General features: G+C 42.6%; 1 protein-coding gene across 2 annotated transcripts in view; it reads left to right on the forward strand.

The window, feature by feature from the left end:
* hecw2a (HECT, C2 and WW domain containing E3 ubiquitin protein ligase 2a) overlaps nt 1-21722 on the forward strand; it is a 45826-nt gene that overhangs the window by 9108 nt on the left and 14996 nt on the right. For both annotated transcript variants that reach the window (XM_029667711.2, XM_029667794.2), the window contains exons 2-13: nt 2166-2976; nt 8329-8436; nt 8921-9015; nt 9097-9166; nt 10059-10228; nt 10698-10837; nt 12978-13078; nt 14764-15596; nt 17638-17938; nt 18207-18299; nt 19015-19165; nt 19319-19425. In XM_029667711.2, the coding sequence (XP_029523571.2) occupies nt 2577-2976; nt 8329-8436; nt 8921-9015; nt 9097-9166; nt 10059-10228; nt 10698-10837; nt 12978-13078; nt 14764-15596; nt 17638-17938; nt 18207-18299; nt 19015-19165; nt 19319-19425 (2569 nt within the window). In that variant the 5' untranslated portion in view covers nt 2166-2576. The remainder of the gene's footprint in view (nt 1-2165; nt 2977-8328; nt 8437-8920; nt 9016-9096; nt 9167-10058; nt 10229-10697; nt 10838-12977; nt 13079-14763; nt 15597-17637; nt 17939-18206; nt 18300-19014; nt 19166-19318; nt 19426-21722) is intronic.

A 21722-nucleotide genomic window follows, 5' to 3' on the forward strand; every position in this document is an offset into this window, starting at 1 on the left:
TTTCTTGGGACCTAGAACAAGCATCTCTGTTTTGTCCGAGTTTAAAAGTAGACATTTTGCAGCCATCCACTTCATTTTGTCTGAAACACAGGCTTCTAAGCGAGGGTAATTTTGGGGCTTCACCATGTTTCATTGAAATGTACAACTGTGTGTCATCCGCATAGCAGTGAAAGTTAACATTATGTTTTCGAATTACATCCCCAAGAGGTAAAATATATAGTGAAAACAATAGTGGTCCTAAAACGGAACCTTGAGGAACACCGACATTTACAGTTGATTTGTCAGAGGACAAACCATTCACAGAGACCAACTATCTTTCCGACAGATAAGATCTAAACCAGGCCAGAACATGTCCGTGTAGACCAATTTGGGTTTCCAATCTCTCCAAAAGAATGTGGTGATCGATGGTATCAAAGCAGCACTGAGGTCTAGGAGCACGAGGTCAGATGCAGAGCCTCGGTCTGATGCTATTAAAAGGTCATTTATCACCTTCACAAGTGCAGTCTCAGTGCTGTGATGGGGTCTAAAACCAGACTGAAGCATTTCGTATACATTGTTTGTCTTCAGGAAGGCAGGGAGTTGCTGCGCAACAGCCTTTTCTAAAAATGTTGAGAGGAATGGAAGATTCAATATAGGCCGACAGTTTTTTATTATTTTCTGGGTCAAGGTTTGGCTTTTTCAAGAGAGGCTTTATTACTGCCACTTTTAGTGAGTTTGGTACACATCCGGTGGATAGAGAGCCGTTTATTATGTTCAACATAGGAGGGCCAAACACAGGAAGCAGCTCTTTCAGTAGTTTAGTTGGAATAGGGTCCAGTATGCAGCTTGAAGGTTTAGAGGCCATGATTATTTGAATCATTGTGTCAAGAGATATAGTACTAAAACACTTGCGTGTCTCTCTTGATCCTACGTCCTGGCAGAGTTGTGCAGACTCAGGACAATTGAGCTTTGAAGGAATTTGCTTTCTAATAATCATGATCTTTTCCTCAAAGAAGTTCATTAATTTATTACTGCTGAAGTGAAAGCCATCCTCACTTGGGGAATGCTGCTTTTTAGTTAGCTTTGCGACAGTATCAAAAATACATTTCGTATTGTTCTTATTTTCCTCAATTAAGTTGGAAAAAACATCTAGTGGAAAGCCTTCCTAGAAGAGTGAAGGCTGTTATAGAAGCATAGGTGGGACCAACTCCATGTCAATGCCCATGATTTTGGAATGAGATGTTCGACAAGCATGTGTCCACATACTTTTGCTAATGTACTGTAAATTGGTTCAACAGAGATCATAATTTCAATTTACCAAGGAGCTACAGTACTGTGTAATGATCCCAGCATAGATCATCCCAAATCAGAAATGACTGGTGCTAGCATTAGCTCAAATTATAGCTAATCTTCCAAAATGCCTTGGTTGTTGCTCAGCACATCTAAAATAAGCTCCTATTGAATCATGAAGTCACATGTCTCCCTTTTCATACTAAACAGTTGTGGTTCAGAATCGGACAGCCAATCAGACAGTCGTCCCCCTGATATCCCCTAGACACCTTTGCTGATTTAAGATCTTCCAGGGAGGCAGTTACAGCTCCCTTTCTCTGCTGGATCTCCACTTCCTTTTTCTGGGGCAGTCAATCTGACAGACTCCACAAAGCACGGAGGGAGAGAGGGAAAGAGTCATAGTAAGAGAGAGAGGAGGACAATCAGTTCTCAAAACAGTACATTGGGACGTTGTTATTGTTATTGAAACGTGTCTCTAATACAATAAATCCTGTTTTAGATTTTGTCATTTGCATGCATTTCATTTAGAAGGAGAGATGAAACAATCAGCAGTTTTGCCTTAACCCAGCTTTCCTGATGTAATTTCGTCATTAATTTGTAATGTTGATTAGGAAAGAGAATCACTCGGTGTGTAAATTAGAATGGCTAGGCCTAGGCGGCAATGTACTATAAATGCATTGGTGACTGGTTCTGTGACACCACATCGCAGTCTGGTGGTGACAAATGCTTGTTCAGGGATCTCGTGATTGCATTTCGCTGAGAGTTGTCCAGTGTTCATTGTTTTTGCTGTGCATGCAGTGCATCGGTTAAGAGTACTGACGTTTTGTTCTTTGTTTCACTTCGTCTGTCTGCCCCTGTCCCTCATTTTTCTCTCCATTTTGTCTTCTCTTTCCTAGTCTTGGGCTCTCTGTCTCGACCGTTGCTTGTTGGACAGCGTAAGGTAGCAGAGTGGACAACGCTGGCTGTCTTCCACCTGTATTTGCTCCTGGATTGTTCACTGCACTCCAGGAATATTTTTTTTTTAACGTTGGCCAGAGGGCTTGGTCAGAACTTTAGGTACAACACAGTGCAGAGCTTTTATGGAAGGATAACTTCTGCAGCCTCCACATGAAACATTATTAACACCACCATCTGAAAGCTAAAGCTGTAGCAATCTACCATAGTTAAGTGAGGTAGACCGCATCTTTGAAGCGTAACCCAACCACCAAGACCAAGGGTTTCCGGTTATCTAATCACCACCAACCTTTTGCCAGCTCCTGTAACAACAACTCCAAACTTCCTGCTTTGGCCTTTCCCCCGCAGCCACCATGCGTCCCTCACTTGCCACAGCGGTCCTTCCAAGGACCCGTAACCATCCCCACACGGCCCACCCCCACAATGCACACGGATTGTCCGGACACTTGGGACGGGAGCACCTGTCAGCGCCTCGGAGGCGCAGCCCGCACCTGCGACACACACTCAGCCCGGAGAACCTTCGGAGCCTGGCAGAGCGCGGTGGCGCCACCGGGGACATGGCTTCCGTGGTGAGTAGCCCCATTGGCCTCCCGAGGGCCAACAGTGACACGGACCTGGTGACGTCGCAGAGCCGTTCGTCGCTGACGGCGTCCACACTGGAGTTCACGCTGGGTAGGGGCGAGAACCTGGTCATCTCCTGGGACATCAAGGAGGAGGTGGATGCCACCGACTGGATTGGCCTCTACCACATCGGTGAGACACTCAGCATGCTCATTTCACAATGGTAGTTAGTAACTAGGAACGTTTAAAGTAGAACACATGAACTGGTTGCCCCCAGGGATACATAGTTATGTTGTAGTCCAGTACAACATAATCTTATTCAACTAATGATATAGCCCTTGATTAAATGACTCAGTTGTGTTAGTACAGGTGTAAACAAAAATGGTCAACCCCAGGGGTACCCCGCCAGAATAAGGTAGAACACTAGTTTACCTTATCCAGCTACTTGTGGAGCATTGAATCAAAGGTTTAAATAAATGCTCACATTTTTTTTTATTGTAATAATGTTTCTTTGATTTGGACTGACAAGGCAAACTTTTTAACTAATACTATTGATCTGACTGAACTGATCCAAGCTGTTGTGTAGGACTTGCTGATTCTAGCAAGTTATGTAGAGTTGAGAAATGCATGTCTCTGGTGCAGGAGACTACAGAGTAAATAATGAAATTGGAGCTGTTGAAGTTCCACAGAAGGGAAGCCTGAGTCAACACATACATCTGACTTGGACCACCACATATCATATACACCTAGACTATCCTGGGTGGTCTCCAATACAGTGCATTCGGACATTTTTCAGACCTCTTTACTTTTTCCACATTTTGTTATGTTACAGTCTTAGTCAAAAATGGATTCAATTGTTTCCCCCCCCTCATCAATCTACACACAATACCCCATAATGAGAAAGCAAAATCAGGTTTTTAGTTATTTTTACTAATGTATCAAATAAAATATCACATTTACATAAGTATTTTAGACCCAACTCAATACTTTGTTGAAGCACTTTTGGCAGTGATTACAGTCTCCTCGTCTTGGGTATGACGCTACAAGCTTGGTACACCTATATTTTGCAGTTTCTCCCATTCTTCTCTGCAGATCCTCTCAAGCTCTGTCAGGTTGGATAGGGAGTGTTGCTGCACAGCTATTTCCAGAGATGTTTGATCGGGTTCAAGTCCGGGCTCTGGCTGGACCAGTCAAGGACATTCAGAGACTTGTCCTGAAGCCACTCCTGCGTTGTCTTGGCTGTGTGCTTAGGGCCGTTGTCCTGTTGGAAGATGAACCTTCACCCCAGTCTGAGGTCCTCAGCACTCTGGAGCAGGTTTTGAGTAAAAGTATAGATACCGCATCATTAGAAAATGACTCAAGTGAATTATTTGGTTCAAGTCAAAGTATTTGGTTTTAAATATACTTACCTTTCAAAAGTAAGTGTAATTGCTAAAATATACTTAAATATCAAAAGTATAAATCATTTCAAATTCCTTATATTAAACAAACCAGACAGGACCATTTTCTTGTATTTTTTAAATTACGGATAGCCAGGGGCACGCTCCACTCTGACATAATTTTCAAATGCAGCATGTGTTTAGTGAGTCTGCCAGATCAGATGCAGTTGGGATGACCAGGGATGTTCTCTTCATACGTGTGTGAATTATACAATTGTCTGTCCTGGTAAGCAATCAAAATGTAAACACAACTTTTGGGTGTTAGGGAAGATGTATAGGGTAAAAAGTACATAATTTCTTTAGGAATGTAGTGAAGTAAAAGTTGTCAGAAATGTAAATGTAAAGTACAGATACGCCAAAAAACGACTTAAGTACATTACACTGGTTCCAGGCTTCTTTTGTTTAATAATGATGAGGCCACTGTGTTCTTCGGGACCTTGAATGCTGCAGGCATTTTTTGGTACCCTTCCCCAGATCTGTACCTCGACACAATCCTTGGCTCGGTGCTCTACGGACAATTATTTCGACCTCCTGGCTTGGTTTTTGCTCTGACATTCACTGTCAACTGTGGGACCTTATATAGACAGGTTTGTTTCTTTCCAATTCATGTCCAATCAATTGAATTTACCACAGATGGACTCCAATCAAGTTTTAGAAACATCTCAAGGATAATCAATGGAAACAAGATGTACCTGAGCTCAATTTCGAGTGTCATCGTAATGGGTCTGAATATTTATGTAAATAAGGTATTTCTGTTTTTAAGTTTTTATACATTTTCCAAAACTGTTTTTGCTTTGTCATTATGGGGTGTTGCGTGTAGATTGAGGTGGAAAAAATCTATTTAATCTATTTTAGAATAAGGCTGTAACCTAACACAATGTGGAAAAAGTCTAGTTGTTTAAAAAATGTGTTTAATAGCCATGCTTAGTCAGGATTTTGATTGTAAACTACACCCAACAAAAATATGAACGCAACATGTACATTGTTGGTCCCATGTTTCATGAGCTGAAAATAAAGATCCCAGAATTTTTCCATATGCAGTTAACATCCTTGTTACTGAGCCTTTCTCCATTGCAAATATAAACCATCCACCTGACAGGTGTGGCATATCAATAAACTGATTAAACAGCATGATCATTACACAGGTGCACCTTATGCTGCGGACAATAAAAGGCCACCCTAAAATGTGCAGTTTTATCACACAACCCAATGCCACAGATATCTCAAGTTTTGAGGGAGCTTGCAATTGGCATGCTGATTGCAGGAATGTCCACCAGAGCTATTGCCAGAGGATTGAATGTTAATTTCTCTATCATAAGCCTCCGTTTTATTAGAGAATTTGGCAGTACGTCCAACCGGCCTCACAACCGCAGACCATTTGTATGGCATCGTGTGGGCAAGCGGTTTGCTGATGTCAACGTTTGTGAACATGAGTGCCTCGTGATGGTGGTGGGGTTATGGTATGGGCAGGCATAAGCTACGGACAATGAACACAGTTGCAGTTTGAATGCACAGAAATATCTTGAAAAGATCCTGAGGCCCATTGTGAGGATGCATATCTGTATTCCCAGTCATGTGAAATCCATAGATTAGGGCCTAATGAATTAATTTAAATTGACTGATGTCCTAATGAACTGTAACTCAGTAAGATCTTTGAATTTGTTGCGTTAATATTTTTGTTCATTATACATTAAGCGGCACACTGTATAAGGCTACTTGTTAAATATTGCAGTGAAAAAACAACTTCTCCAACTTTTTAATATTTATTCATATAATGAACCACATTGTTTTGAACCTACAGTATAACCAATTCGGTTCCATGCGAGCATACATGCCCACTAAATACTTTCAGGCAACAAACTAAATAGTATTTATCTAACACAAACTATAAGCAACCACATTAGGCTTGTCTAAGACTCCTCTCTAATACTAATTTACCAGTTTACCAATATAATAATTGGCTGTGGGACGAGTCAGTCAACCTCCAGAAGCTTCTGAATCCTCTATCCACCTGCCCCTTTACCTGTCTGGATTTCCTCCTTTAAGGAAGAGAGATCCCAATCATCCCTGTCAGGTGAAAATATGAGAGGGAGGGAGTAAGCAGAGAAGGCAATCCATGCAGGGATCCCTCTAGCTATCGATCACAAAGCTATCATGCACTTCATTACTAGCGTCAGGGTATTAATCCCCCCAGAGTGCTGCGTGCTTTCCCACTTTCCACAACTAAGCAGACATTCAATGATATCTCTCCTCCTCTTCCCTCTCTCCTCCACATCTTTTCCCCCACATCATGCTGCTTCGTGCTTGTTCAGTTCAGCCTGACGTGAAAGTGCTACGTACAGCGGAATTCCTTCGGTTTTAACACTGTGGGAGGTTGCAATTTCTTGTCCTTTGTTGTTAGAGGTTGTAGAGAATGTATTTTAGGCACTACATTTACGAATTAAAGGATAATTGTCTGAAGTTTGACGTATCTAAGGTTATGGTATAGGGCAAAACAGACATTATAAACTCAGGGGGGAAAAAAGAAACGTCCCTTTTTCAGGACCCTGTCAAAGATCAATCGTAAAAATCAAAATATCTTAATTGTAACGGGTTTAACACTGATTCCCATACTTGTTCAATAAACAATTAATGAACATGCACCTGTGGAACGGTCGGTAAGACAGATGGTAGGCAATTAAGGTCAGTTATGAAACCTTAGGACATGAAAGAGGCCTTTCTACTACTCTGAAAAACGCCAAAAGAGAAGATGCCCAGGGTCCCAGCTCATCTGCGTGACCATGCCTTAGGCATGTTGCAAAAGGACTGCAGATGTGGCCAGGGCAATAGATTGCAATGTCCGTACTGTGAGACATCTAAGACAGCGCTACAGGGAGACAGGAGAGACAGCTGATCGTCCTCGCAGTGGCAGACCACGTGTAACAACACCTGCACAGGATCGGTACATTCGAACATCACACCTGCGGGACAGGCACAGTATGGCAGCAACTACCAGGAAAACACAATCCCTCCATCAGTGCTCAGACTATCCGCAATAGACTGAGAGACGCTGGACTGAGGGCTTGTAGGCCAACCACGTCGCCTATGGGCACAAACCCACCGTCGCTGGACCAGACAGGACTGGCAAAAAGTGCTCTTCTCTGACGAATCAGGGGTGATAGTCTGATTCGCATTTATCGTTAAAGGAATGAGCGTTACTCCTGTACTCTGGAGCGGGATCGAGGTGGAGGGTCCGTCATTGTCTGGGGCGGTGTGTCACAGCATCATTGGACAGAGCTTGTTGTCATTGCAGGCAATTTCAATGCTGTGCGTTACAGGGAAGACATCCTCCTCCCTCATGTGGTACCCTACCTGCAGGCTCATCCTGACATGACCCTCCAGCATGACAATTCCACCAGCCATACTGCTCGTTCTGTGCGTGATTTCCTGCAAAACAGGAATGTCAGTGTTCTGCCATGGCCAGCGTAGAGCCCGGATCTCAATCCCATTGGGCACGTCTGGGACCTGTTGGATCGGAGGGTGAGGGCTAGGGCCAACCCCCCAGGAATGTCCGGGAACTTGCAGGTGTCTTGGTGGAAGAGTGGGGTAACATCTCACAGCAAGAACTGGCAAATCTGGTGCAGTCCATGAGGAGGAGATGGACTGCAGTACTTAGTATCTGGTGTGGCCTCCAGCTGCATTGACTGTTACTTTTGATTTTGACCCCCCCCTTTGTTCAGGGACACATTATTCAATTTCTGTTAGTCACATGTCTGTGGAACTTGTTCAGTTTGTCTGTTGTTGAAACTTGTTATGTTCATACATATATTTACACATGTTAAGTTTGCTGAAAATAAACGCAGTTGACAGTGAGAGGACACTTATTTTTTTGCTGAGTTTACATGGAACAAGATTTATGGTAAGGCTGCAATGTGGAGTGTAGATATGTGCTGTTCAATAAATATCTGACCGTAACATTATAGTGTTCATTGGGGTCCACCATTTTCTAGTTTTTCAATATTTAAACATTTTGTCTGTCACTCTCACATGCATGTTTTTACTCATTTAGAACCAAACACACAAACTGAGTGTCTGACAAAGCTTTTTTGTTCCCTGGCCGGCTCAGATGAGACCAGCCCGTCTAATGTGTGGGACTGTAAGAATCGCGGGGTGAATGGGACACAGAGGGGTCAGATTGTCTGGAGACTGGAGCCTGGTCCTTACTTCATGGACGGTGAGTGGGAGGAGAGAAAACGAGAGGAGAGGGAGTGAAGGAAAGAAAGCTTTAATATGATCAAGTATGATGTGAAGCTTCAAAATGTCTTTGAGCAAAAAGTGCGGTCCAATGTGATGAGATTAACAAAGGGGGAGAGGCAACGCTTAATTAACAGGTTTTTGTTCCAAATGGCACCCTATTCCTTATGTAGTGCACTACTTTTGAGCAAGGCCCATAGGGCCATTATTTCATGGTTAACTACTGGAAAGGTAATTACACTGCAATTACAGTACACTACTTTTAATTGAATTGTTAGTTCTGTAATACATGTGAATACAAGTAATTGTGAGCAAGATGTTTGCATTACTCTGTACATACTACCCTCTTAACAAGCAAGATTAGAAGTCATGTCTCACAATTGAGATTCAGCCAGCAAAAGAGTTGGTGAGGAGAGGAAAAGAGAAGTTGTGTTCATATCATGAATCTTTCTATTTCCCTCTAGCTGAGACCAAGATCTGCTTCAAGTACTACCACGGTGTCAGTGGAGCCCTGAGAGCAACCACCCCCTGCATCACTGTGAAAAACCCTGGAGTCCTGGTGTGTGTGTGTGTGTGTGTGTGTGTGTGTGTGTGTTTTACGACTGTTATCATGTTTATACAACGTCTCTGTGTCTCTCAGGGAGAAGGTCAAAGTGAGGGGCAGTCATCCACAGATCATCCTCGCAAACTAATCAGCTTTACTTTAACAGGTGAGGTGTTTTTTGGCTAAAACCAAGTAAATGTCCTCATTGACTCACACACTATAGTTCCATTTCAAATGATTTAGTAGAAGATTGTCAACGTTTTGGCAGCAAATTGCTTTTGTCACTTATTGATAAATCTTATCAATAAGATTAATCATATTAATCTACCACTTTATTTGACCATTTATTCCTCATGTGTTATTCCCACTTGAAAATAAGAGGTTCTAACTTTGCATATATGTATATCATCCTTCCTTTGCAATAAACCTCAGAAAATGTGTGAAAACGCAGTAGGTTCTGTTCACACTCCAATTGCAATACTAGTTCATATAGTAAGGTGCTCTTTGGTTTCCCTGGCTTGTGACATTGACAAGAAATTGGACTTGGCTAAACGTGTATGACATAGTTGCAGATAAAAGCCATTATTGAAACGGCTTGGCATCTTCATTTTGGAAAGTAAAAAAAAAAGAAAAGATAAACATAATGTCTACTGCCAATGTGTTGCTGTTTCACAACTTTCATCAATGCATTTGCAGAGAGGATATGTTTGGTGGAGATATTAGAAGATGGGCTCATTGTAATGGCTGGAATGGAATAAATGGAATGGCATCAAAGCCCGTCCTCTTCTATCTCCACACACTAGCCCCCTCTGGTTGGCAGTTTAGCCTCCAATTTTGTTTTGTCAAAGCCTCAGACAATGCTCAGTGAAGGACCTGGGGCCGTACTGTATGTATAAGAGTCTCAAGAGTCGGAATTTGGATCTATGATCAGGTCCCCCTGTCCATGTAGTCTTATTTATTGTGCTCTAAAAGGCTAAACCAATCCTGACTCAGCACTCCTACTCTGATACTGTCGATACATACATCCCCTGATCTGATGATAATCTTCCTCTGTGTAGATATGCGTGCGGTGGGACTGAAGAAGGGAATGTTCTTCAACCCGGATCCCTACCTGAAGATGTCCATCCACCCTGGGAAGAGGAGCGGCTTCCCCACCTTCAGCCACCATGGACAGGAGAGACGCTCCGCCATCATCGCCAACACCACCAACCCTAAGTGGCACGGAGAGGTGATCTATATTCCCTATTATTTACAAAATTGTGAAGGTTAGACATTTGAAATCAATATGGCTGAAGAGACTAGGTCAGGGATTGGTAAATTTGATAGGGGTGGGGGGCAGACAATCTGAACTCCTCATGAGGGGCTGCTGTGGCTTGCGGGTCTGCATATCCACATCCATACCCACACATGCATCCGCTAACCTTTTGGGGTTGCCCATCCCTGGTCTTCCAAATAAAGAGTTAATGGGGAGCCGAGCAAGGCTTTCCCTTTTTGTGTCTCGCTTGGCGTCTCAGATGGTCGCTGTCCACTGTCATGCTGAACTTCAGAATTCTGATTAAGTTGCTGTCCACTTAAGTTGGACCTGAACCTTTGATTGCCGCAATTCACTTCTTGTTTACCATTAAAAATATATATTTTTGGAAAAAGCCAGCTCATAGAAACATGTTCTAACAGTCTGTGTCTCCCTCCCTCTGTAGAAATACACTTTTGTAGCACTGATGACAGATATTCTGAACATCGAGGTGAAGGACAAGTTTGCCAAAAGTCGACCAATCATCAAGCGCTTCCTTGGTCAGCTGACCATTCCTGTCCAGAGGCTGATTGAGAAGATACCTGGGTAGGTAACATGGCAAACGGACGCACCCATGCATACACTACAGATCAAAGTTTTAGAACACCACCTCATTCAAAGGTTTTTCTTTATTTTTACTATTTTCTACATTGTAGAATAATAGTGAAGACATCAAAACTATGAAATAACACATACAGTGGGGAAAACAAGTATTTGATACACTGCCGATTTTGCAGGTTTTCCTACTTACAAAGCATGTAGCATTTTATTGCATGACATAAGTATTTGATACATCAGAAAAGCAGAACTTAATATTTGGTCATGTAGTTCTTGACCTGGTTTTCACACACTGCAGCAGGGATTTTGGCCCACTCCTCCATACAGACCTACTCCAGATCCTTCAGGTTTCGGGCTGTCGCTGGGCATTGCGGACTTTCAGCTCCCTCCAAAGATTTTCTATTGGGTTCAGGTCTGGAAACTGGCTAGGCCACTCCAAGGCCTTGAGATGCTTCTTACGGAGCCACTCCCTAGTTGCCCTGGCTGTGTGTTTCTGGTCGTTGTCATGCTGGAAGACCCAGCCACGACCTATCTTCAATGCTCTTACTGAGGGAAGGAGGTTGTTGGCCAAGATCTCGCGATACATGGCCCCTTCCATCCTCCCCTCAATTACGGTGCAGTCGTCCTGTCCCCTTTGCAGAAAAGCATCCCCAAAGAATGATGTCCACCTCCATGCTTCACGGTTGGGATGGTGTTCTTGGGGTTGTACTCATCCTTCTTCTTCCTCCAAACACGGCGAGTGGAGTTTAGACCAAAAAGCTCTATTTTTGTCTCATCAGACCACATGACCTTCTCCCATTCCTCCTCTGGATCATTCAGATGGTCATTGGCAAACTTCAGACGGGCCTGGACATGCGCTGGCTTGAGCAGGGGGACCTTGCGTGCGCTGCAGGATTTTAATCCATGGCGGCGTGTGTGTTACTAATGGTTTTCTTTGAAACCAGCTCTCTTCAGGTCATCGAACAGGTCCTGCCGTGTAGTTCTGGGCTGATCCCTCACCTTCCTCATGATCATTGATGCCCCACGAGGTGAGATCTTGCATGGAGCCTCAGACCAAGGGTGATTGACCGTCATCTTGAACTTCTTCCATTTTCTAATAATTGCGCCAACAGTTGTTGCCTTCTCACCAAGCTGCTTGCCTATTGTCCTGTAGCCCATCCCAGCCTTGTGCAGGTCTACAATTTTATCCCTGATGTCCTTTACACAGCTCTCTGGTCTTGGCCATTGTGGAGTGGTTGGAGTCTGTTTGATTGAGTGTGTGGACAGATGTCTTTTATACAGGTAACGAGTTCAAACAGGTGCAGTTAATACAGGTAATGAGTGGAGAACAGGAGGGCTTCTTAAAGAAAAACTAACAGGTCTGTGAGAGCCGGAATTCTTACTGGTTGGTAGGTGATCAAATACTTATGTCATGCAATAAAATGCAAATGAATTACTTAAAAATCATACAATGTGATTTTTTGTTTTAGATTCCGTCTTTAACAGTTGAAGTGTACCTATGATAAAAATTACAGACCTACATGCTGTGTAAGTAGGGAAACCTGCAAAATCGGCAGTGTGTCAAATACTTGTTCTCCCCACTGTATGGAATCATGTAATAACCAAAATAGTGTTAAACCAATCTAAATATATTTGAGATTCTTCAAATAGCCGTCCTTTGCCTTGATGACAGCTTTGCACACTCTTGGCATTCTCTCAACATGGAATGCTTTTCCAACAGTCTTGAAGGAGCTCGTACATATGCTGAGCACGTGTTTGCTGCTTTTCCTTCACCCTATTTGAAGAATCTCAAATATAAATATATTTTGAATTTCTTTAACACTTTTTTGGATACAACATGATTCCATATGTCTTATATTATAGTTTTGATGTCTTCACTATTATTCTACAATGTAGAAAATAAATAAATAAATAAAATAATAAATATATATATATATAAATAAATAAAATAAAGAATGAGTAGGTGTTCTAAAACATTTGACTGGTAGTGTAGGTGTTCTTACTGACACTCAAGTATACCCATGCTCATAATTGTTGATTGTTCACTGTACTTTATCATTGCCTGTTCACTACAGTTTAGTGATTGCCTTTGGTTGTTTTGTATGTTCGTCCATCTGTCTGTTTTCAGTGTCCAGCCTCTGAGCTTCCCTCTGTGTCGACGGTTGCCCACTGAGCATGTGAGTGGCCAGATGCAGTTCAAAGTGGAGCTTACATCCACTGGACCTGACGGTGAGGACCATTACCTTTTCATTTATTGTGTTTAACAACTATATTAAAGTACAGTCGTGGCCAAAAGTTTTGAGAATGACACAAATATTAATTTCCACAAAGTTTGCTGCTTCAGTGTCTTTAGATATTTTTGTCAGATGGTACTATGGAATACTGAAGTATAATTACAAGCATTTCATAAGTGGCAAAGGCTTTTATTGACAATTACATGAAGTTGATGCAAAGAGTCAATATTTGCAGTGTTGACCCTTCTTTTTCAAGACCTCTGCAATCCGCCCTGGCATGCTATCAATTCATTTCTGGGCCACATCCTGATGGCAGCCTATTCTTGCATAATCAATGCTTGGAGTTTGTCAGAATTTGTGGGTTTTTGTTTGTCCAGCCGCCTCTTGAGGATTGACCACAAGTTCTCAATGGGATTAAGGTCTGGGGAGTTTCCTGGCCATGGACCTAAAATATTGATGTTTTGTTCTCAGAGCCACTTGCCTTATGGCAAGGTGCTCCATCATGCTGGATCATCATGCTGGCATTGTTTGTCACCAAACTGTTCCTGGATGGTTGGAAGAAATTGCTCTCGGAGGATGTGCTGGTACCATTCTTTATTCATGGCTGTGTTCTTAGGCAAAATTGTGAGTGAGCCCACTCCCTTGGCTGAGAAGCAACCCCACACATGAATGGTCTCAGGATGCTTTACTGTTGACATGACACAGGACTGATGGTAGCGCTCACCTTGTCTTTTCCGTACAAGCTTTTTTCCGGATGCCCCAAACAGTCGGAAAGGGGATTCCTCAGAAAAAGTGACTTTACCCCAGTCCTCAGCAGTCCAATCCCTGTACCTTTTGCAGAATATCAGTCTGTCCCTGATGTTTTTCCTGGCGAGAAGTGGCTTCTTTGCTGCCCTTCTTGACACCAGGCCATCCTCCAAAAGTCTTTGCCTTACTGTGTGTGCAAATGCACTCACACCTGCCTGCTGCCATTCCTGAGCAAGCTCTGTACTGGTGGTGCCCCGATCCCACAGCTGAATCAACTTTAGGAGACGGTCTTGGCGCTTGCTGGACTTTCTTGGGCGCCCTGAAGCCTTATTTACATCAATTGAACCGCTCTCCTTGAAGTTCTTGATGATTCGACAAATGGTTGATTTAGGTGCAATCTTACTGGCAGAAATATCCTTGCCTGTGAAGCCATTTTTGTGCAAAGCAATGATGACGGCACGCGTTTCCTTGCAGGTAACCATGATTGACAGAGGAAGAACAAGGATTCCAAGTACCACCCTGCTTTTGAAGCTTCCAGTCTGTTATTTGAACTCAATCAGCATGACCGAGTGATCTCCAGCCTTGTCCTTGTCAACACTCACACCTGTGTTAACGAGAGAATCACTGACATGATGTCAGCTGGTCCTTTTGTGGCAGGGCTGAATTGCAGTGGAAATGTTTTTGCGGGGATTCAGTTAATTTGCATGGCAAAGAGGGACTTTGCCATTAATTGCAATTCATCTGAACACTCTTCATAACATTCTGGAGTATATGCAAATTGCCATCATACAAACTGAGGCAGCAGACCTTGTGAAAATTAATATTTGTTTCATTCTCAAACCTTTTGGCCACGACTGTACACACTGATGAATTGTAATGTAATAAAAATTGAGGTATTACAAAATTATACATTTTTCTCTCTTTCATGCTCAGGGGCCTCACTAGACTTTACCATCGGTGTGCCCAATAATGGGGCCCCGGGGACTCCGTCAGATGACGAGGATCTGCCGCATCCACTCCCAGGGGTGGTCACTGGAGGCCCCTCCCCTACTGGCTCTCTGGGCTCACAGAGGTCCTGGGAAGGCGGGGCCACAGCTTATCCAGTCCCAGACTACAGGGACTTCAGCGGTACAGAGGGCGAATCCTACTCTGGCCCTCAACGGCTGCAGAGGTCCCTAAGTGAAGGCCTGGATGCCATCGAGGCCCCCAAGGGTCCCGGAGAGAGGCCCCTAGGCGCTGCCTCCCCAAAGCTGCGGTCTAGCTTTCCCACTCACACACGTCTCAGCGCCATGCTGCACATTGACTCGGACGAAGAAGAGGAGCACTCGGGGTCCACTGACATCTACCCGGTGCCCGGGTCCCCCCTGCTGCTCAATGGCGGCCATGAAGAAGATCTCTTCCCAGAGCTACAACAGGACTCTGACACTGAGCAGCCTCAGCCCAGGGTGGAGGGTAATGAACAGGAGGGGGTAAAGGGGGAAGAATGTGCCACTGGTGGTGAATCTTATGTGGCCCCTGAGTTAGACCTGGCCCTCGACTTGGAAGACGCCTCCGAGCCTGATGTTTTCTCAGAGGTGGAAGAAGTTCCTTTCTTCTCAGAGGTGCTGTCCCAGAGTCTTTTGACTGAGGTCCTGGAGGGGCCAGAAGAGCGCCAGGGGCCCGCTGACGACCCCTCGTCGGAGATTGACTCATGCTCCATGGCAACAGCCCCACAGACAGTCTTCTCTTCCTCAGAGAGTTGCCCAATCACGATGTCCACAGCTCAGGTGAGTGTGACTGGTGGTGCAGTAAGTAGATCTTAAAGGCCCAATGCAGTCATTTTTCTATAAATCTCAAAAAATTTCTGAATAATAATTAAATACCTTAATGTAATAGTATTCTGTTAAAATGGGCCCCCCAAAAATTGTGGCAGAAAACTATTTCTCAAGCTACATTTTTGATAGGACTGTCTGGGAGTGGTCTGAATGGGGAGGGGAAAACTGAAAACTAGCTGTTATTGGCAGAAAGGTTTGGAGCTCTCTTTGTTATTGGTCTATTAACCAATTGACCATATAGTGATCTCACCATGGAAAGCCAGAACTCCCGCTCATGCAAACCTGCTGATTAGAAGGTCCTGTGTAGATTGTATTTTTAAGAAGCAACTATGAGGAAATAACACTGATCCAATGTTTTCACACTTTTACAGTGTTAGTTTCATCAGCTGTTGTACAATATGTGTAACATATACACGGGAAGTCAGGAAGCAGGTGCAGAAGGTGAGTTTAATGATAAGAATAAGGCAGAAAACAGAAACGTACTGAACGTGGCCAAAACCAATACTGCCTGATTACTGAGGGCAAAATAAAGGGAGCTTAATCAAGGTGATGATGAGATCCAGGTGTGCGTAACAAGGGGAAGCAGGTGTGGGTAAGGATGGTTGCCAGGACCGGTGGTTAGTAGACCTGCGACGTGGAGTGGGAGTAGGTGTGACAATATGATAAAAAACACAGGAAAAACTGAATGTTGACTACACTGAGCTTTTAACCTGTGGTTAAAAGTTCTCTATGCAATAATTCCACCTTAAATAGCCTATAGTACATCTCTAGTAGTAAGTAAAATAATAATCTTGGAAATCCTGAACTAAAGTCTTGCGTAATTGCATTGGATTATCTATTAAATTCTGGGGACAAATGTGTTAAAATATACTACAACAAGGAGTGAAAGCAGGGCGGTAGCTCCACCGCCTCTCTTTACAGGCAAGTCTATGGGAATGTCCATGAATGTGGATGCTTTTCTTACTTACAATAAAAGTGACTCCAAAATGACACAACATTATTTACCATTCAGTTCTTATTGGGTACAACATAATCCAAAGAAAACAACAATAATAAACTGCAAATGCATCCAACAAGTTTGTAGAGTCACAAGCATGATGTTGTCATTGTGTGCAAGGAATATGGGACCAAATACTAAACTTTTTTTTTTGGTGGGGGGGTAAAAAGAAACTGCTTAGAGCTAAGCACAGGCAAAAACCTAGAGGGAAACCTGGCTCAGTCTGCTTTCCAACAGACACTGAGAGACAAATTCACCTTTCAGCAGGACAATAACCTAAAACGCAAAGCCAAATATACAATGTAGTTGCTTACCAAGACCACATTGAATGTTCCTGAGTGTCCTAGTTGCAGTTTTGACTTAAATCAGGTGGAAAATCTATGGCAGGATTTAAATGGATGTTTAGCAATGATCAACAACCAACTTGACAGAGATATAATAATGTGCAAATATTGTACAATCCAGTTGTGCAAAGCTCTTATAGATTTACCCAGAAAGACTCACAGCTGTGATCGCTGCCAAAGGTGTTTCTAACAGGTATTGACTCACGAATACTTATGCAAATGAGATATTTCTGTATTTCTAAAAACATGTTTTCACTTTGTCATTATGGGATATTGTGTGTGTAGATGGGTGAGAAAAACACAATGTAATCCATCTTGAATTCAGACTTTAACACAACAAAATGTGGAATACGTCAAGAAATATGAATTCTTTCTGAAGGTACTGTACATCTGGTTTGGACTGTAGTATTGGTAAAAAAAAAAGTTTCGTAAACACAGAATGCCTTTCGAGATAATGCTGGCGGGTTAACACAAATGCTAACAATGTCAGTTTAGTGTTGTAGGTGTGCAAATATTATTCACCAAAGCAAATAAGGTGCATTAACAGCATTTATTAACGCTCCACTACATCCCTGGTCCTAACCCACCATTTGGGAAAGAACACTCTGACCTCATCGGCCTTCATGCTGTTGGATGTCTTTGGGCTTTGTAGGAGGTGGATGCAGGGGCAGAAACTGCCATTGACCCAGGAGGAGATACCATCACCGACAACTCATCCACCAGTCAGCATGTAGATGATGAGGGAGATGAGCAGACGCCAGCCAATGAGGTTGAAGGAGATGCTCCATCAGCCAATGAGCTGGAGCCAGGAGAAGAGATAAGTGAGCTTAGGCGGAGCTTGCAGGCATCTGGGGGGGTGTCCCAGGATGAGGTGGGGGAGGAGCCAAGGCCAGCGGGAGATGCAGGATCTGTGGATTCAGATGCAGTTGCCACGGAGACGGATGGAGAGGACGGTATGTAACTATCACCTTTTTAAAAATATTTTTTTGTTACGCATTATTTTACAGTCTGATGTTTACCTGATATTTACTTTTAAATGGCATTCTGAAATGATAATCTATTTTGCGTCCTTGGGATTCATTAAAACATCTACATACTCCCCTACCTGGAACAATCATTAAATATTATTCCCTCATTCATCCAGTAGAAACGAATAGTGAATTACAATAAAACTGTAAAAGGCTATGTGTTCTGCCTTTCCTGAATGTTGCGTATGCTCAGGTGCTCAAGTGAACGGTCACCCCGTTCACTCGCTCCCCACAGTGCGCCATGACATCCACCGATACCAACGAGTGGACGAACCCTTACCTCCTAGTAAGTCTCTCTGTACATACTACCTCTGTAGGTATTTGAGGTGAAGGAAGATGACAAAAGAGAAAGAAAGAAAGCTTGATATAGTATGTGTATTTGTCTCGATAGAGAGCATTTGTTTGTACCTGTGCCATACTGGCTTCTGTGACAACATGCGCAATAACTGTTAAAAGTTAAAAAGTTGTTTTCTTCTACTACTTCTATGAATCGGTAAACTGAAAGGGTGCATACTTCCACCTAAAGTGTACTGGTATAAAGCCAGGGTTTGTGATTTACTGCCACCTACAGTTATAAAATGTTTGCTCAGGAATATAGTTAATTGGCTGATCTCTCCTTATGACCTGGATGGAATTACGTGATCTTTCCTTAACCCATACTGTACTTCAAATTGGTGGAATTCCTCAATGGCGCTGCCCATGTTAAAACACGCTTTGGGGCACGAGAGCTCCCTATCTTAGAAAAGTGGGCCAAATCATAGACTAAGTCCTATGTGCACAATGGTCTACTGTATGTTTGTTATTTCAAGGTGCAATGGTTGGATGTTAGAATGCATCCGTGCATGTCAACCATGTGTGAATTCAGTTTGACTGCGACTGTTTGTAGCACTCTATTCCCTATGGGCCCTGGTTAAAAGTAATGCAGTAAAAAGGAAATGGGGTGCCATTTGGGACGTTACCTGTGTCTTAAATGTAACGCAATGTGTTTGATCTCCTTACAGACTGGGAGGCGAGGATTGATAGTCACGGTCGTATTTTCTTTGTGGATCATGTGAACCGGACCACCACGTGGCAGCGCCCCACCGGACCACCTGCCCCCCAGGGCCTGACCCGCTCCAACTCCATCCAACAGATGGAGCAGCTCAACCGCAGGTCTGTGTCGTGTGTGTGTGTGTATATATATATATATACACACACACCCTCTCTCTCTTACACACACTCACGTGCACACATACCTTTGTAACTTCAGTCCTCTGTATTTCCCCTTCACACCCATTTCTGTGTCTCTGTATTTTTCTCCGTCAGGTATCAGAGCATAAGGAGGACGATGACCAGCGAGAGGTCCGAGGAGAACACAGTTGACCTCCCGCCAGAGCTCACAGAGAGTGACCTTCTACCCCAGACCATCCCTGGTGCGCTAGTATAGTCTCTCTCTCACACACACACACACACACACACACAAACACAGGGCTATAAAGTGCTACCAGTTTCGTCCCAAATTTTGCTGTGCAAAATATTAATTTGGGAGCGTCATGCTTGCAAAATTACTATAGCGAACACTGCTTGTTTCTATTCGAAACTGTTCAAAAGGTCTGACCCATATTACCTGTGCGACGTCTTTTTTCTTCCTGTCATAGATTGGGTGGGCGCATTTTACATTCATAAACCATGTCGCGGGTGGTTCTAAAACATATCTAAAACATCAGAAATGGAACTCTTAATAAAACTGGTGGGCCTCGAGGGACCCACCTCTTAGGCTAATGAGACGTCATTCTGATTGTAACATTCTAACAGTGTAATTCATATATTTCATATATGCTATGGCAAAATTATAATTTGGTTGTATTTTTTTTTTATATAACATAAGAATATGAAGAAAAACAAATAACACACTAGGATTTTCATTAGTTTGACACTGTAGGCTATATGTAAAAACAAAAAATCAAGTGTTTTGTGGAGTGCCTTTGTTACAACTATGAAACAGCTTATTTCAATAAATTACCCCAACCACCAAGATGCATGGTCAGCAAGATGCGCGGTAAATTATGAAAACATCAGTAGCCGAAACATCATTTATAAGTGCCAAGTGTGCTTGATGAAGGGTGAAAATCAGCACAAAATCAATTAATGCCATTATAGTCGCCTACGTAATTACTGGGACAGTGAAGCATTTTTTCTACTTTGTGCTGTGCTGGAGTACAGAGCCAAGAGGTTAAAGTAGTGTAGACTGTCAGCTTTAATGTGAGGGTATTGTCATCCATATCGGGTGAACTGTTTAGAAATTACAGCACTGTTTGTACTTAGTCCCTACATTTTAGGGGACTAAGTATTAGGACAAATTCACTTCAGTCAATCAAATTTATGATTACATCCAGCTTGTGACTCTATAAACTTGTTGGCTGCATTTGCTATTTGTTTTGAATGGTAAATAATGTGTTGTCATTTTGGAGTCACTTTTATTGTAAATAAGAATTAATGTGGACGCGACTATGATTACGTCCTGAATGAATCATCAATAATGATGACTGAGAAAGTTAGACATATACAAATATCATCCCCTGAAAAGATGCTAACCTTCACTGACTGTTATAGTAACGGTGAGAGGTTATCATGTCTTGGAGGGGAATGATATTTGTGCTTCTGTGACTTGATCACATTTATTTAACCTGTTGTTATATGTGTGAAATTAGTTTCGGTATAGTTTAGGTTCAGTTTCTAGACAATTATCAGGGTGATTATTAACTGGGTAATGCACTTTCAACTGTTGGTAGAAGCTTCAGCAGTTATAGTGTAAAAAGGATAGTTCAGCTAAATTACATATTGGTGTCCTTACCCTGTAAGCAGTCTATGCATAAGGTATGACAGCAATCCCTGCGTTGGTTTAGTGTACCTGGCACTATTTCTACATGGTAATATTTTAGCATTTGTGGCACAAATCTCATTCAAGTCATGGGATCAATATTAGCATTTTTCACGCATGTTCAAAACATCTATTAGTGACTGTTGAGCTTCACAGTTAATTTTAGATACTTTTGGATGATTTGGACATGATGCGCTAAAAATGCTTATCGGTCCAATGGCTTGAATGGGATTTGTGCCACAAATGCTCATACGTTAGCCTGTGGAAACGGTGCCAGGGAAACTAAAGCAAAGCGTAAAATGCTGTCATACCTTGTCTATTGACTGCAATCAGGGTAAGGAAACCAGTGTAATTTTGTAATTTGGGTTAACTATTCCTTTAAAAGGACAGTGTACAATTTCCAATGTTATGCATTTCAACAGGAAAACAGCTTATTTACATAATGTAAAAATAACATATATTCTACAAATGACTTAATTTCAATGACAGGTATTTGTATCAACATTTTAGCTTTTTATAATAAACATATGTATTTACAGGGTTACATATTAATTTTTAGGCCACAACGTGCTTCAGAGTATCTAGAATTCACATGAGCTATATCTCTTATTTATAGCCCTAGCTCGTGCGCACACTCTCTCTCTCTCACTCACACACACAGTCTCGTATAACTAACCTTGTGGGGACACATTTCAGTCCCATTCCAAATCCTATTTTCCCTAACACTAACACTAACCTTAACCCCTAATCCTAGCTCCTAACCCTAAAACAAATTCTCTCCTTAACCCTAACCCCCCTAGAAGTAGCATTTGACCTTGTGGGAACTAACAAAATGCCACCAGTTGGTAA

This window comes from Oncorhynchus nerka, linkage group LG1 (assembly GCF_034236695.1).
Source record: "Oncorhynchus nerka isolate Pitt River linkage group LG1, Oner_Uvic_2.0, whole genome shotgun sequence".
Taxonomy (NCBI): Eukaryota; Metazoa; Chordata; class Actinopteri; order Salmoniformes; family Salmonidae; genus Oncorhynchus; species Oncorhynchus nerka.